At 39.7% G+C, this 16642-nt stretch overlaps 2 protein-coding genes across 4 annotated transcripts; both read right to left on the bottom strand.

The window, feature by feature from the left end:
* Window positions 1-619: 619 nt before the first annotated feature.
* On the bottom strand, window positions 620-5107 carry LOC136240881 (uncharacterized). 2 transcript variants are annotated; one of them, XM_066031947.1, is made up of 13 exons: window positions 4994-5107; window positions 4844-4939; window positions 4715-4745; window positions 4603-4662; window positions 3601-3672; window positions 3408-3554; window positions 2886-2995; window positions 2450-2509; window positions 2319-2385; window positions 2058-2266; window positions 1950-2003; window positions 1808-1892; window positions 620-1572 (listed from the first exon to the last, which is right to left on the bottom strand). In XM_066031947.1, exons 2-13 carry the CDS (start codon window positions 4910-4912, stop codon window positions 692-694), a joined length of 1845 nt encoding a protein of 614 aa, XP_065888019.1. In that variant the 5' UTR covers window positions 4913-4939; window positions 4994-5107; the 3' UTR covers window positions 620-691. The 2 variants fall into 2 exon arrangements, with proteins under 2 accessions (XP_065888019.1, XP_065888020.1); XM_066031948.1 differs by having other exon boundaries at window positions 4844-4947; window positions 4998-5058.
* On the bottom strand, window positions 5088-16621 carry LOC136240878 (protein unc-80 homolog). 2 transcript variants are annotated; one of them, XM_066031942.1, is made up of 29 exons: window positions 16523-16621; window positions 14473-16247; window positions 13756-14118; window positions 13463-13703; window positions 11920-13413; window positions 11760-11874; window positions 11640-11709; window positions 11459-11587; window positions 11107-11407; window positions 10454-10605; window positions 9942-10131; window positions 9730-9899; window positions 9552-9681; window positions 8979-9226; window positions 8282-8923; window positions 8089-8223; window positions 7920-8041; window positions 7675-7872; window positions 7487-7619; window positions 7338-7432; window positions 7163-7286; window positions 7016-7114; window positions 6816-6964; window positions 6677-6771; window positions 6535-6627; window positions 6398-6487; window positions 6288-6350; window positions 6113-6237; window positions 5088-6057 (listed from the first exon to the last, which is right to left on the bottom strand). In XM_066031942.1, exons 2-29 carry the CDS (start codon window positions 16240-16242, stop codon window positions 5161-5163), a joined length of 8433 nt encoding a protein of 2810 aa, XP_065888014.1. In that variant the 5' UTR covers window positions 16243-16247; window positions 16523-16621; the 3' UTR covers window positions 5088-5160. The 2 variants fall into 2 exon arrangements, with proteins under 2 accessions (XP_065888014.1, XP_065888015.1); XM_066031943.1 differs by having other exon boundaries at window positions 14473-16330.
* Between the last annotated feature and the right edge of the window lie 21 nt (window positions 16622-16642).

Here is a 16642-nt window from a genome sequence, read left to right on the forward strand (position 1 = left end):
ATGAAAGTGTTCGTCTTTTTACTGTTGTTAGCCGTGGTCGTGAATATTTGCAGCGGACTGTCCTGCCGGCGCTGTAGGCGCAGAAAGTGCCTACCCAGGTCAGTGGTGAAGCAGTCTTGCCAAGGAGGAGTGGTCATGGATGCGTGCGAGTGCTGTTTCGTGTGTGCCAAACAGTACAACGAGAGCTGTGGTGGCACATGGGATGTGTTGGGAAAATGCGACATTGGACTACACTGCCACAAAGACCCAAGTTATCCCGTGACCCCACCACTTTCCCCACCGGGGGTCTGTGCCAGGCTAGGTACTCTACTTTGGGGTGGGGCCACAGATATTGATGTGTACTTATTTGTTTAGATGGTTGTCTACTGATCAATGGTGGTGACAACAAGTGGATTAGTGTTGGACACACAATCACCAGGGAGAGAAAATGCAAGATTTGGTAAGACATTGTAGCTACTTAGCAGTAGCTATCAGTTTGTCTCAGCTGTTCAGTACTCCAATTTATAATTATAGTGTTTGCCAAAGTGATGGGACGTTTGAGTGTACCAAGCAGGAGGACTGTGATGCTGCTGGCACAGAAGAGGAGGGTGATGATGTCAAACACAGCACAGAGAACAAGTCACCATGAAGTAGCAAAACAATCATACAAACAATATGTATTGTACAGCATGTATTGTTATTGTTAAAAGCATTAATGGCTATTAGCGTCATGTAAATTATTAGGATGTTCAAATTTTGGGATGCCATGTACGAACCTTGCAATCTCCTCGTTGCTATTGCATTTAGGATATACAAACCGTACAGGGTTTTGTAGCAACAAACCAGGAATGTATCTGTGATCCGAGTGCTTCAATAAGACTACTGCAAATTTTGACAAATCTTTGTTATCTTTATTGACACACCCATGAAATGCCAGTTTAGCAGCAGCAACAAGGGATGAGCTTTGGGTCTCCTGTTTGTTAGACCAGTCATCACTAAGTTCTTTATTACACACAATCAAAACTTTGTCACACTCAACAAAATTGTTTTCAGTCCACTGAGTGATCCCCTGCTGAGTAGGACCAGCATGCTCATCGTACACAAAGGCGACGGGTCTGATTGAGTAGTCAGAAAGGCCATGACAAAGCTGTCTAATTAGAATGAGATGTTTTTCACTGCAGCGTTCAGAGTGTACAACAAACACAGATCTAGAACTAGAACGAACTGGTAATTCATGGTCGTTGTTAATAGCACATATGGGAAACTGAGATAGTGATGTATATTTCTGCTGTTTGCAATGCATACACCAAGCAGTTATCAGAATCACTGATATGATCAATACCAGTCCAGTCACTGCTATGGGTACTATAATAACAATGAACATCACTTTATGTGGACCAGGGTCATCGAGTATGCCAGAGGTGGTAGCAATTGTTGACGTGTGGGTGGATACTCCAGAGATGGTAGCAATTGTTGAGGTGTGGGTGGGTACTGGTGACAAAGTCTCGGTCAATAATGTAGCAGTTAACCCTGTCCCTGAGATAAGTGAGGTCAAAACTGAGAATGTGGTGCTTGAAGTTGTTGATGATATTCCTATTAATACAACACAATGAAATATATCACTAAAGGATACTACTGGAAGTGGTTAAGTAACTGACAGCTTGCTTAGTGCATGGGGAACCTAATAATACAAAAGGTAATTATGATTTTGCATGGATGTAATGCTCATATGGTGAAAACCCTTACAATGGAAAACTATTTACAATAATAATACACTGTTCGCTACATATAGAGATATTCCCACCCTCCTCTAAGGTCATGCACTGACCTGTCAAGTTCAGCTGGAAAGATGCTGGTTCAGACCAACAGTCTGTACAAACTTCAGTAGGTATCTCACCACTTGAAGCTTCAACCTAAGTGTTTGTATGGTATGCATGTATTGTACATAGCTACCATGCCATGTGGCTTACTTGTACATTGTAAGTGTTAACCTTGCCCACAATAGTAGAATATTGTAGCATGGACTGAATGGAGAACAACATGCAAGTCACAATTTCACAATTATGTGCATCTCTTACTCCATTGACTTTCTCCACTACACCCATATCCATAATCCTTATACGATATTTTATTATAGTAGGAGCATAATGCTCTGGCGGACTCCATGTAACATTTAGTAAAAGATGAGATGTGTTCAGCTTGTCAGAAGTGACAGATAAATTTTGTGGGGCACTTGCTCTCATTACACCACACTTGTCAACACTTGCTTCAACAGCATCCCAACATTCTACACATAGCAGTACAGTATATTACATGACATTACAGTGCAGTGGACTAACTTGGGACACTCTCAGTAGTTGCATTGTCAGTGTTGACAACACACACTGGACTAGGTAGTCTAACCAACTATAGAGTACATCATCAATAGTGACTGCTGACTCAGTAGTTGCCGGGTCATACAATGGCCTACCTTGACATGTATGTACCAAATTGGTGATAGACTAACTCTGACCCGGTAATTTCTGGTGTCCTGTGTAGTGTGTGCATGGAACATGTAATTTACTGCAAAGTTATAGTATACTATAATTTTACTGTCTGCTATATGCATACTTATCAAGTCGAGGTGATATTATATTTGTAACAATAACTACCATGTATTTCAACTGAAATGTTCTTTTTATGTAATTGTGGTTGTGTTACCCCTCATCAGTACATGCATGGGTTTGTAACTTCCCACAAATAATAAATTTTTAACTGAAAACACAAAGATAAGGGGACACATAATTAAGATTTAAGGGATTACCTACAGTCTCGCCAGCCAGCCAGCCTGTAGTTTTTCTTTTGTCATTTGGTTGGGAAAATTAAGATTATATTATACTCTTGTACAGTGTGCTAGTTGAACTTACTGCAGGAAGACATGTACATCGAAGAGGTCCAGTGAAATTAAACTGTGATGGACCGCTATCCTTTAAACTATTTGTGATCCACATCTGATAACCATCAGTAGTGGAACTCTCTGTGTATATAAGATGCCAACCAATCATGGTCAATGTACATATAGTGACACATTAACTAATCTATCATAAACTGTGCACCAGGCCAGTGGCTGGGTACATGACATGATACTTTATGGAGTAAATGACTTGCACGATGGTGTATCTGCATGGATACAATTACAAAATATACATTGGTGGCGTCAGATTATGTTAGTGGCTACCAGTTTGCTACATAGCTACAACCCCATAAAGAGTACGTCTTCTTGATACCATTATAGTGGGTTATTTTCCAGGTTAAAATCTACCAATAGCCTGTAATAGCATAGTGAATAACTAACTAACAATTCATGAGTATGTCAGAATGTCATGATCAATCCTAAAAATATCCCCCCCCCCCCAAACTTGTTATATGGTAGTCACCCTCTACATTACCTGAAGGAGAATCTGTCCACTGTATCAACAGATCAGCATAATAACTATTAATAGCGTACCACATGAGGGTGATATTCACACTAACTGTACTGTCACAGTTGTTGTCAGGTGCTGTATTTTGGTAAGAGCAGTGTACGACACCACAACCTGATCATGAAGATATTAACAACAACATGAGGTTTATCATACTCACATTTTGCTCTATGTTGAGTGAGAGTGAGAAGAGCATGTTCATTATCATCACAAGTATCTTTATTGGGAAAATCTGTAGAATAACAAATCAGCTGTAAATTAACTGCATTCTGTACCACTGAGTGAAGTATGGCCTTGAGATATAGAGTCAGATGAGAACTCTTGGGAGTTTTAATGTCAAGACTTAATATATTAACAGTCTTTAGGCTTTTTACAAGTCTCTAGTGAGATAACAGTTCAATACAGGCACATGCCTTTTGTGTATCCCTTTAAACAATTTGATAATAATACAGCAGTGATGACAATGCGCACAATAGGCCCGTAATCACTAAATCTTGTGACTAGTACTGAATCTCTCCACACAAATCAACTAGATACATTATTTTTCAAAGGAAACTTGAGTAATATGCCAATATATACTGTTCCAAGTCAGTAATTACAGTTCAGAAGGTCGCATGTAGTCTCGTGGCCAGACTCCCTTTTCTCCTCATAGCACTCATCAAATAGAAATTATAAGTGCCTGCTCATTTTTTGGCAGGCGCTTATAGATTTTCACTAACCTTAGTGTAGCAGCCTCATAGTCTTGTTCATCAGGTCTGCAAAGGGCTCACTGATTTGCATGGCAAGTGAGACTGACTCACGTGAACATTGTCTGATAATCATAAGAAATCAACCAATACTGAATTGCTGTTGGACTAGTCACAACCAACCATACATCGTCCACTCACCAACTACCACGAATATTGTTACAAGCTGTCCCACTATAGGGACCTGCAAGAAGCTATTATGTTTATCAGCTTAGTCAAGCCTTGCAGTGCGCCATCCAATGAAGCCACAGCCAAACTATGATAGTTGCTTTGTTTTGGTGACTTTTTTGCAAAAATGGTACCTTTCATATCACAAACCTGATCAATACAGTTATGGACTGTAATGAAAACGTCACTGAAGTGTGTGTGTTTACTTAACACATCACTGACACACCACAGCACAATAGAGTACATACCACAGAACTTCTCTAGTGAGCTAGAGTTGCAGCCATAAAATCTTCTATGCCGCCTTGTAGCTGTAAACGGGATAATATGATGATGACTTGAGCAGTTAACCGCACTACTTACCATCATCAGTGTCGACCTGATCATGATATGTCTGTTGAAAACAGGAGTTACCGTAATCAACCCGCGTCACATAACACACATGTAGGTATCAAACCACGCTATTATTTTAAAACTATCTACATGTATTACCTCTGCTATCAGTGCGCAGGTCACCAGTAAGACGAGCACTTGTGTACTGCCACACCCCCTGGTTTTCATGCCAATTGCGAACTGCGGCAAGCAAGTCTGCCAAACTTTTAGGTAAACGATTAATTTCTTGATGACGTTTTCATCACTTACGCACTACATAAATCACGTTGATGTTTTTCAGAATGGAGAACTAGTTCCACCCTCTCGAGGTAACTCACACGTGAGCGGAAACTTTATCACGTGGTACATGTTATGACGTTGCAAAAATATATGTTACAGCAAAATATGTACATTGAGTTAAAAAACAACCTGCAACTTTATACAGTTGATTCACTCAACAAACTTTCTGAGAAAGTGAACTTGAGTTGTGGTCTATGATGTCTCGGTGACCTGTCATATTGGTGTAGAGATGGAACAGAACGACTATTACCAGTTGGTGATAGTTCAGAATTAGTGGGCAATAATTTTACTCTATCATTAGTCCCCTTGTTACTATTAACAGAATTAGCATCTTGAGGACTACTGAAGCTAGTGCTCAGAGGATTATGTACCTCCACTACTGCAGTCTTGTAGTTAAAGTGTCTTGTAAGATTAAGATCGGCACCTGGCGTGGCCACCTCATCTTCATAATCACCATCATAATCCTCTGACCCCTTCCTGTGTATAGATAACAGTTTAGCACTGCGTAAAGTACGTGTCTTCTTCTTGTTTGCTAGTGGTTTGGTGTCTGTGAATTTGGCATTGTCATCATTGCCACCATCTTCATCACTATCACTGACATTAAGTTCTACTTGTCGTGGAAAGTTCCTACGAGGACTCCTCCGATGTTGCTCCACTGAGCTAACTCCAATACTCTCTGACTGCACACCAGATACTCTGCCATGATCCACTTCATCTGTGTCCTCTTTTATTAGATCCAGTGAAGTCTCATGTTTGCTGGAATTCACTCTTACGACTTTGTTCCTTTTTCTTCTTGTCATTTTATTCACTTTATTATCAGTTTCAGATGCAACAATTGAAATTTGTGTCACATCACAGGTAGCACTGCTGGTATTCATTAAATTGTCCTCAGCCTTGTTCAGTAAGGCCGTCTTACTACAGTGTGATTGTTGCATTAACTGGGGACCAGACATTACTGATCTGCACTTATCCAAAACTGCAGCAACTTCTGATGCTGTTGGTTCTTGTGTGCACAAAGCTTGTAAAGCGAGGAGCTAACAAGAACAATAGATCCACCAACTAACTAACTAGCTAGCACAAATTAGGTACCTTAGATTCCACCTGTGTTAGCAGTGACTTCATCAGCCACACTAGTGGCATTTGTTGATAAGAATACAATGTGCTACAGAAGTCTGTAACAGACTGAAGAGTTTCAAGCAATGGCTTGCAGTTCCCTGTAACAACTTATATGATGATAAATGAACAATTATAACTATGAACTAACTTGTAGACATTGTTTGCAATGGATTATGAAGTGCGCTGGTCTGATGAGGTAGGGAACACTTCTCTGCAACACAATCATATTACACAAGATGGTGACAGTTGGACGCTCACTTTGAGTAGCATGAGTTAACATTAAACCAATCCTATGCCAGTCCACAGACCGCAGTAACTTGATAAACGAGAGGGAAAAAACATTTAAAGCTGAAAAACAATCACAATGAGATTATGTAGTGATGTCATATCCCAACCTCGTAAACCCAAGAGTGGTGCAGTTTTTGATCTCAAGTAAGCTTCAATCATATCCAATATGTTGTGCATCAACTTGGTGGAGTTGAGACACTCTAAACATTTTAATATAATACCAGTCATCCATACAACATTATTAAATACCATGTTGGCCATATTCTATACAAAATGGTATGAGAATCATCTTGAAGAACAAACTAGCTGTCTTCCCTTTTATAATATCAGTTTGAGTCAAGTAGCTACAAGGGAAGTACTAAAACACTTCAGTAACTTGTCACAATACCTGATGTTGTTTTCTATGTCAAAGCTGATCATTTGATATATTATAGCGACAAAGCTTCTACTGAAATTCCATGGCCAACTCTCGAGATATTTCTCAGACACAGTGCTATCACCTTGACCACCAATACCAGTAACACTATCGATAAATGACTACAATAATATGAGATAAAATAACAGTTACTTGGAGTCAATTACAAATACCTTTACTGTTTTGTTCTGACTGATAGCTAATTCTCGAGCTTCTAAACAACTTGCAACACCGTCCATCCACCCAACGAGCACCTCCCATGTTTCATCACTCTATGACAAACACCTGACAATAAAATAATATTAATGGATGTTACTAACCGGAGGATCTCCTGATTGAAACTTTCTAAACAATTTACCAACAAACTTCAGAATAGAAGCAAACGATGGATACAGAGACCTCTCTTCTGCCCAGTTTAAAGCTGGCAAGAACTGTGTCATAAACCTGTATGTGTACATGATGTCTAATTGAACATGGTCTATCACAATATCTTACAACACAAGTCCTCTGCTGTCTGATGACAATGTTACTTCGTTAGATGAAGATGCTGTTAATAGCTTAATCTCACTGTTAAACAACTCTGCCAATATCTATCAGGTATACTCAATTAATAACATACAATAATTATAATATGAGTGTCTTACTTGGACTGTGTTTGAATAACGGGAAAATGTTGCTCTCCGAGATTTATTTAAATGATGTAAAAACTTTGAACATAAAGATAGAAGACAGATAGAAGAAATCTGTGTCCTTTTCCAGTTGGCCTCAAAAAGATCCCTTCATATACACACCACGTACATTACATACACAATAACCTTGGCAAATATTTTACCTTTTGTATAATCCCTCACTACCACCTGTCTCCTCCTCACCTTTAGACACAACATTCTTAATGGCAGTGTTCAGACTAGCTAAAGGATGAAATAAAAAGCTGAAAGTTGTGCTCAGAGGAGCAGCATTAGAATCTTGATGAGTAACCCCAGTAGTCACAACAGATGGATTGCCCTTCTTTTGCTGCACACGAAACATCCTAAAGAAACAATCTTAAAAGACAATCACTTCATAACAACAAAATACTTGATCAGTCCATCAGCACCCTTGACAAGTGCCTTGATTCCTAAAAGGTGCTTGCTCCACCTCTCCTGAGAAACATTTTCAAATTCATGAAGAAACAATGTCATATGGAAATCCAGAAATACCTGACAATAATCACACTTACAATAACACAACTATACAACCTCCATACCATCATCTGCATGCCACGTAGTGACTCAGGGTGTGCCCCAGCTACAGCAATACAAAGATCAAACAAAGTACAAAGGAAGTCCAACTGGCTGGATGATGTGGGGGGATGCAATGTCTGAGCATCACTCGAATCAGTCTGTAACAATGACATGGAGACAATGACATAACATATACAAATGACAACATGTAAGTACCTTATGTGACTGAACAAGTTGGAATATAGCCTTCACATACTGCGTGTTGTGAACTTCTACAAACACTGGTTGAAGGGACAAGTCCTGTGATTTGGACACAGTCAGTCGTGGGTTTCCTTCTAGACTATTAGCTTTACTGCAGAGTAGTCCAGCCAGTGACGTCACAGCTTGCATCATAAACACATTCTCGTCCAGGGAATAAAACCGTCCCCACATGTGTTCAATTGCTTTCAACACTATTTTATTGTGATGGTGCAAGGCATACACTTGAGCTAGTATGGGTACAATAGTACTGTAGCCATTTTGTTTTAAAACATTATTAAACTTCTCAGCAGCCATGAGTAACGTTTCACAACACTTGTGTAAGATGATTGCATCATCAGCATGTAAGAACAATGAACCAGTAACAACCGATATAAACACTACGATCTCGTGTGACCAAGCAAACTTTTTCGGCATCTTATCAAACAGTCGCCTCATAAAGTCTACCCACACTCCCTTCAACATGATGTCAGTAATACGCAACTCTACACTGGGTGACATGGAGCCCTGAAGATGGAGGATATTGTCAAGGGCTTTCCTTGGAAATGATCCCAACTCTGACAACTCGTTGTGCATGAACTGATAATGAGGTACTGATGTCTACAAGACAAAGAAAGATGTACTTTTGATATAAACAGACAATAGAAATACTTACAATGGATGACTTCCCACTGTTAGATGAATGGGAAGGACCAACATCCAGTAATTTAATAGAAAGAACAGTACGAGATAGTTCACCCATTTTGTACCAAAACAGTGAGCGTCTCTCAAATGACATTTTATCAGTACGACTACACAGTTGCAACCGGAACACAATGTAACGATCGTCCTCTAAGTGATCATCTCGTCTAACAGAGCTGTAGTAATGATCTTGAATGTACAGGTCATCCAACATGGGCTGTTCTGTAGTGATAATGTGACATGAAATATCCCACACAACACAACATAGATTACATGATATCTCTCTCTAAATTAAGAACACAGTGGTCCATAATAAGAACAAATATTTAAGACCACACTTTTAACAATTGAAACAGGAATAGGTCTATATTGTCCACTAAGAAATGTAGCAGAGAGATTTGATAGCATCTGGCAACTATTAATGTAGCCATTAAAGTGTTATGTAAGTAGTTATACTGACCACTACAGTCGTTGTTTAGCTATTAGTATGTGAACATTTAACAAAAAAGTACATGAACCACAAATGATGTGGACCCCCACCACTTACTATTAGCCTCATCTATTAGGATACAATTATCCCATTTGATAGAGTCAGTCCTGATGAAGGCTCTGAACCTCTTCACAGCTGAGTCAGTCAAGTCACGAAATGTTGTAGTAGCATACACAGCAAATGAGTACTACAATCATCAGTACATATTAACATCACTTGTAAGGTGTACACCCACCATTGGGAGCTGATAATCTGATCTGTACTTCCTGTTACCATGCTCAGGATCAAACTTCACTCTAACATAGAAACTAATCCCTTGAACAGCCTGCAGGTTAGCAGTGGTCATAATTGTATTGTAACATTTCTCCTTCTTGAAAACATTCTTCAGTATTTTACAGTCCAGTCCTGTTAACAATAATGATATCTACTCCACTACTAACGCATTACCTTGAACACTAGAGCTGATCCTCCTTAATAGTACCAATACTTCACTGATGAGGACGTTAGAACAATTGTATGGCTGTAGTTTGTGCTGCATCACTATCCCGATGAAATGATTGAATAAATATTGAGCAGCTTCTGGTGGTAATGTGGGGAACACCAGTAACAGTGACCTCAGTGAGTGTAGCACATTTTCCTGCAATATTAAACCCAACAAGTGTTAATGTAATGTGAAGTATCTTGGTCCTGTACAATTGCATAGCATTAAAATACTTTCAAATTCATTTATTCTTTCTGTATAACTAACAATGCCATCAAGCCCCTGGTAGCCTATTTCTCACCAAAATATGAGGTATAGTTTTGTAGCTTTGCTATGTTAGAAACAAGTGATATAGACATTCCTTGCTTGGCCATTCACATGAATGAGCTAATATCTGTGGTAGTAGCAATGACTACACCTAGTTATTGTACTACACTACTCTACAGTGAAATATTATTATCAACTCTTGTTAGCTCACCAGTTGGGAGTGATTAGTGAGGTCAACTGGGAACTGGTCTTGTGTCTGCTTGTTCATACTATCCTTCTTGAAACACTCCAGAAATGGCTGAAAGAATAACTCATGATCTTCAGACATGCACGTCCACAATGCCATCCGAGCTGCATCAGACACTAAACAACAACATGACAGTGTAAATTATACTGTATGGCTGCTATGACAACACATTGCTTGTCATGTGGGCTAACATAAAACACACAACAAAGAATTTGTGTAACAATGTGATCACTATGTTGTGTAGTATCGGTGTATGCTCTATTAGAATATATTTCTGTTGGAGCACCTCTCCTTCAACTGTTCATAATTTCTTACATTGGACTATACCCTAACATATTTTGTACTTCACAACAACTTGTAGCCTAAGGCCAGACGATGTAGATGTCTAGTTTCTAATCAGCCACTTTACTGAAGGCAGGCAATGATTCATAAGAAGCACTGAAATTACAGTAACAGAAGATATCTGTCATATCTTTTAAAAAATACTAAGCAGGAAGAGAAGTTTACCAGTTCTCAAAACACTTGTGAACATGACTAATTACAATAATAATAACAAAACATATTTTGAGGAGGCAGAGTGGAAAGTAAAGTGCAAGTTTGCTGGAACACATCATTACCTAGAGTACTGGGTAGTTGTGTAGTGTGAGGTAGTCCATTGTCACTGTCAGTGGTAGTGACAGAGTCAATGAGAAATTGTAGGAAGCACAACAAAGCTGATGGGAACAACGCAGTTTCAGTAGTGGTCGCATCAGTAGCAGCAGTAGCAACATTGGGATCTGTATCATTGAGTGACCTCAGTAACTCCTGGATGGACTTCTTAGCTACAGATATCCCTGAAACATAGAATGGCTGAGAGAGTTGCTTGAGCTCCTTAAGATGGAACAATTTCGGTACAAGTCTTGTTGGTTTATGACAACGCTAGAAATGACAAAAAGATTAAAGCACTATTGTTATAATGTCACTGCTTACAGCTGAGTTAGCTTCACAATTTTCTGCAGTACACACAGAGAATACCTCCCAAGGAGCAACTGGAATTTCTGACAAGGGAGAACCCACCAGTGGTGACGGTAATGCATACCCGATGGAACTGACTTTAGTCTACAAATCACATTAACTATAATTAACCATCACACTATGTAATTATAAATACCTTCAGTCTCTTTATAGCATCCTTTTCATTCAGTGATCCACTGTGTCTGTACCTCCACAATACCATAAACCTGAAAGCAAATTCAAAATGACGACAGGTCCTATATACCTACTCCATTACCTCATGATTGACTTGTGTTTCTCTGTTATTGAGGATTCAATGACTACATTCAAATTGAAAAATTTGTCAAATTCAAATCTGTTACTTTTTTCCACCGTCCAAAGAAATGTCATGGCTATAACAAAGTATCAACATTAGCCAATATCATTACTACACTAACCTGCTGACTGGACAAGGTCCTGATTTGTATCCAACAACAGTTGCCATGCAATGTCCCTCAGGGTTGGTATTTCATTGGACTCCACCAAATTAGCTGCCAATATTAGTTGTATTACAGTGAGTGGGCAGTGAAGCAGGCCCTTAACTTCCTTGTCAAGATATTCAATCCTCTTCCCATCATTAGCTTGTACCTTGCTGCTCTGTAACATCATAGCATGCCTCTCAAGAGCACCGTCAACATCATCACCAAACAATTCTGTCTCATTAAGAAAACATTTATTTGAAGTGCTATCCAATCTCTCTACACGTGTATCGGTCTCTCTCTGAGTAGTTTCTGGCATTGACTGCCTTCTGCTGAAGATGCTGCCTAAATTCAGTGAAGTACCACGGCTAAACCGGGGGAACGAGAAAGTACCAGATGATAAAATGCTGCTATTATATGACGAAATACTGAACAACTTATCCTTATCACTTTGGTGGTTAAGACTGAGGCTTTGAAAATATGCCATTTCATCTGACCCCAGTGACAGTGTGTGGAATCGTGGTCTCACTGTAGTGTCCTCGCTATCATCATCAAGGGGAGGCAAAGTGTAGAGTCGACGAATAGCAGCTACCAGCTCAGCACAGTGTAATTTGTGTAGTGACAAGCTGTCATCATGAAACATATCCACATTGTATAACCTAGAGATGACATTGATCCATGGCAGGTTTGTACACAGAGGGTCATCAGACAAGCTCTTGTAACTGCTACCAATGCTCAGTGAAGGACGTACTAGAGGACTGTATCCTGGAGTTCTTGCTGAATATGATGTTGAATAAGATGCTGTTGTCTTTCTAGTAGAACGTTTAGTGACATTACGTACCTTCTTGAAACTCTCCCTAAAATTAGAGAGTTTCCTATGTAGATACGAAGTAGGGGATTTATCAGAAATTCCTGGAGAAACTTTAGACTTAATAGGACCCAGTGAGTTACGTCTCAATGAAAATCGTCGCTGATTAGGCTCTACAACATTTGGTGACCCTATCACAATACTTGGTGGTACAAGATCTGGTCCTTTAATACTAAGACTAGTTGGGGCTTTTAGACCAGTACTACTTTGTGATGTCTCAGGTAACACCACAACATCAATGCTGGATGACTTCTTGTGTATATGTGCTTCTTCACCACCTGAGTCACCACTCTGGTCAGAGAGGGGATTGCGAGGAACCTCTAGACTACTACTACGACCATGTACATAACCGGGCTCTAAACTACCAGCAGATGACCTTGGGTGATCCAGGGACCTTCTCACTATGTTATCCTCACATTCATGAAGATCAACTGGCACAGTGACATTACTAGGACGAGGAGTGCTCTGTAGTGTACTAGTAGGACTAGTGAACGTTGGCAGGAATGGGTTGTATTGAGGTGGTGGATCACGAAGTAAACGTGTGATCTCAATCAGTAACTGACATGCCATCATTTTCAGAGCAAATGACACTCGATGATGATGACCTACAAGACACACAAGTACACACAGTTCAGTACTAGCTGTGGTGTTTACTTTTATAAGGTCCTCTCAACAAGATTGGCTCTTCTTCTTTTCTCTTAGTATAGTCAAATCCTTCCAGCTGTTCCAACTTGTCAGTAATTGCCTCTCCCCAGCGTTTGAAGTTAGTTAATACATTCTTACAGTCTTCAGGATTGAGTTCCAAACTAGCAGGTAGCCAGCCACTGCGAATTTTACTGACAAATACTGCACACTCAAACAACACAGCTCCCCTCACTATTACCGGTACATCAGTCTAGACAACAGCTACATGTAATATTACACACACATGAGAAAAAACAACTCACCATATCAATTATGGATGCTAGTAAACCCGGTGATGGGATTTTCCCTGGCTCAGAGAGCTGCATCAAGACAACAAATCGCTCTACATGTAGTTTCATCTCATCAATTGGTAGACCATTCCACAATCGTAACCCACTAGCACCAATAACAAACTCTGAAGAGCCTTTATCATCATTGCCAACATCTTCAGTCATTGCTGATCTAGATGGCATTACTGAAGACATTACTAATCTCTGAGTGTACATGCGATATTTTCTCAGGTCATCGCTGACTGTGGAGTAATCACCATGAACATCAGTGAAAGTATCATCATCAAGGAGCTCGAGTGAATAAGTAATGAACTGACAAGCCTCATGAGTTACATTCTGAAAAAATAAGATCCCTTGTAATAACCAAATGCCATTCTAAATATGGGTAAAATGAATATTTTATGGCAACAAAACAAAAGCACTCTTTTACTTTGTTATTACAAATTCTTACAATAGCTTAATTTTATGACACATACAGGTAAATACAACTTGTGCCACAAGCTACTGATCTATTCATGCACACACTTTAAAACTATGTATAACTAAAAATAGTACCAGTATGATGTAAGTACTATATTTAGTCTGAAACTTTATAAGCACATATACGTATATACCCCAATCCCATATCCACAAACATTACAACTATTCAATGAGGTAATACCAAACTAATGACTTCTTTTAGGGACATACCTTCTTAATGGCTGACTCAGCCATGTCTAAACACACTATCTTGTCAACAAGACTCTTCAGTGAAAATGCCACTAGTTTCACTTTAACTTCAAACCAGTCACCGAGTGTTTCATCCAGCTGGGGAGACTTGCAAAAGCCAAGAACTGAATGTAAAAACAACAGTACCTTTTCTACTGATTCTTTCTTAATAAAATCCTTCAAATATTGTTTACTAGCATTTCCAGCAGCAGTGAAGATGGTCCGAAGTTTATTACGTAATTCATTGGACAATTCTGAGTGATCTTTATAAGCTCGTCTATAACACTGTCCACAATCTCCATTAGACTGGGCCACACACTTGATGTACAGTCCACATTGTACTAAAGCTGAGAAGGCTCTTTGAAGAACTTGACTAGAATAGATGACCAGTGGATTTTTCTGTTGTGAGTTTTCTCTAATGTTTCGACCTTTTTGCTGATATGCTCTCCTCTTGGATGAGGCAGTGGAGGCTGAAGAACCCTTACTATCATCACTCTCACTATGGTTACAAGAGTTGAGACATTTCTGGATCAACCTAAACACCTTATCACACACAGACGTGTTCCAAACAGTGTTATCATCATGCAACACATTACCACTGATCTTAACTGGTAGTTTAGCTATAGCATGAAGGATAGCTATCAGGCCAATCCTTCCTTCACGGTTCACCCCAGATTGAAGCTCTAACTCAACCAAATCTGGTTCATCTCTGTCTTCATTGGGATCATGAAATCGGACACTCTTGCGGTGCGGTGGGCTGTCTAATTGCATGTCACTAGTAGGGGATGTGGGAGAGTCAGGCTGTGGCATGCACACGAGGGGATCGTTGAGATCACACTGTTCAGTCAGATCAGGTGACCATCTTACTACTGCTGATGTTTCAACATTACTACTTTTAATAATATCTGGAGGCTCTTCTGCAATTGGTATCATTGACGGAACTCTTACAGTAGAAGGACGTTTTCTAGCACCAGGATTAACCATTAGTGATGAAGATGCAGCATTAACAATGCCGTCTAGAGGATGAGCATCTGATCCAGGAGGATGAGAGGGACCGTTACCAATGTTTAATTGTGACCAGTCTAATTTAGAATGATCAATTAGGCCACTCTTACGTCGTGTTGGTGCTGGTGCAGGCACAGACAATGTTCTGGTCACACCCTCCTCAGCATTTTTATTCAAAGATGACAAATCTGGTGCATATTGTATGGAGCTGGCTTTTCTTAACTTAATCTTAGCATTGTACCAACCACTGCCACTCTTCTGTAGCTCAGGGTCAAGACGTGCGAACATCTTGATAAAATACTGCAATGACCACTCAACTTCACTAGAACTAGAGAAACCATTACAATTACTCAAGAACTTCACCACAGCTACGTCACAATATGTGGCCATCACTCCAGTAGGAAGATCTTTGTCTGCTTTCTTGTATACAAGTGAGAAGAACTTGTGTTGGGGACATTTGTGTGATAAAAGATCTTTAACAATATCGTCATCATCTTCTGTGGCATCATGTGATGCACAGCTAGTAGTTACTGTGACGATGGAAGTCAACATATCCATGTGATCTTTGGGTCTCTGACGTTGTCTCACTGGAGTAGATGTAAGTGGCTTGACATCCTCCACTGGTAAATCATATTCTTTACAGCGCTCAACAAGACGTCGTAGTAGTGTAATGGGTGGCTGTGTGTCCTCATCCAACTTGAATACACCGTGATGATAAACTGGAGTAATTGGTATCAGCTCTGCCATTATGTCTAATAGTTAGAGGAAATAGTTAGCATAGCATTTCCTCTTCAAATCGTTTCTCAAGAAATTGATGCCACAAAATCTTACCCAGCTGAAGTAAAAGAAAATGATGCTTAGACCTGACCTCACATAACTTATAAAGGTTGCATTATATAACTTAGCTGGGTCGCTGTAGCACACATTGACTGTAGCGACTATATATACCTCGATATATACCTATGACTAGCTAACAATGCGCGCGGCGACAGACACATAGCTGACAAGATGTAAACACGAGCCTCACCTGCTATAACAAATCGTTTACAAGTTGCTCGACACGCTACAACTAGCCACTGGCCTGGCGGAATATCATCATACACACTTCCTCTGCATCACGTGTAACTTAAAGGAGGTTGTAAACAAA

Source organism: Dysidea avara, chromosome 12 (genome assembly GCF_963678975.1).
Source record: "Dysidea avara chromosome 12, odDysAvar1.4, whole genome shotgun sequence".
Taxonomy (NCBI): Eukaryota; Metazoa; Porifera; class Demospongiae; order Dictyoceratida; family Dysideidae; genus Dysidea; species Dysidea avara.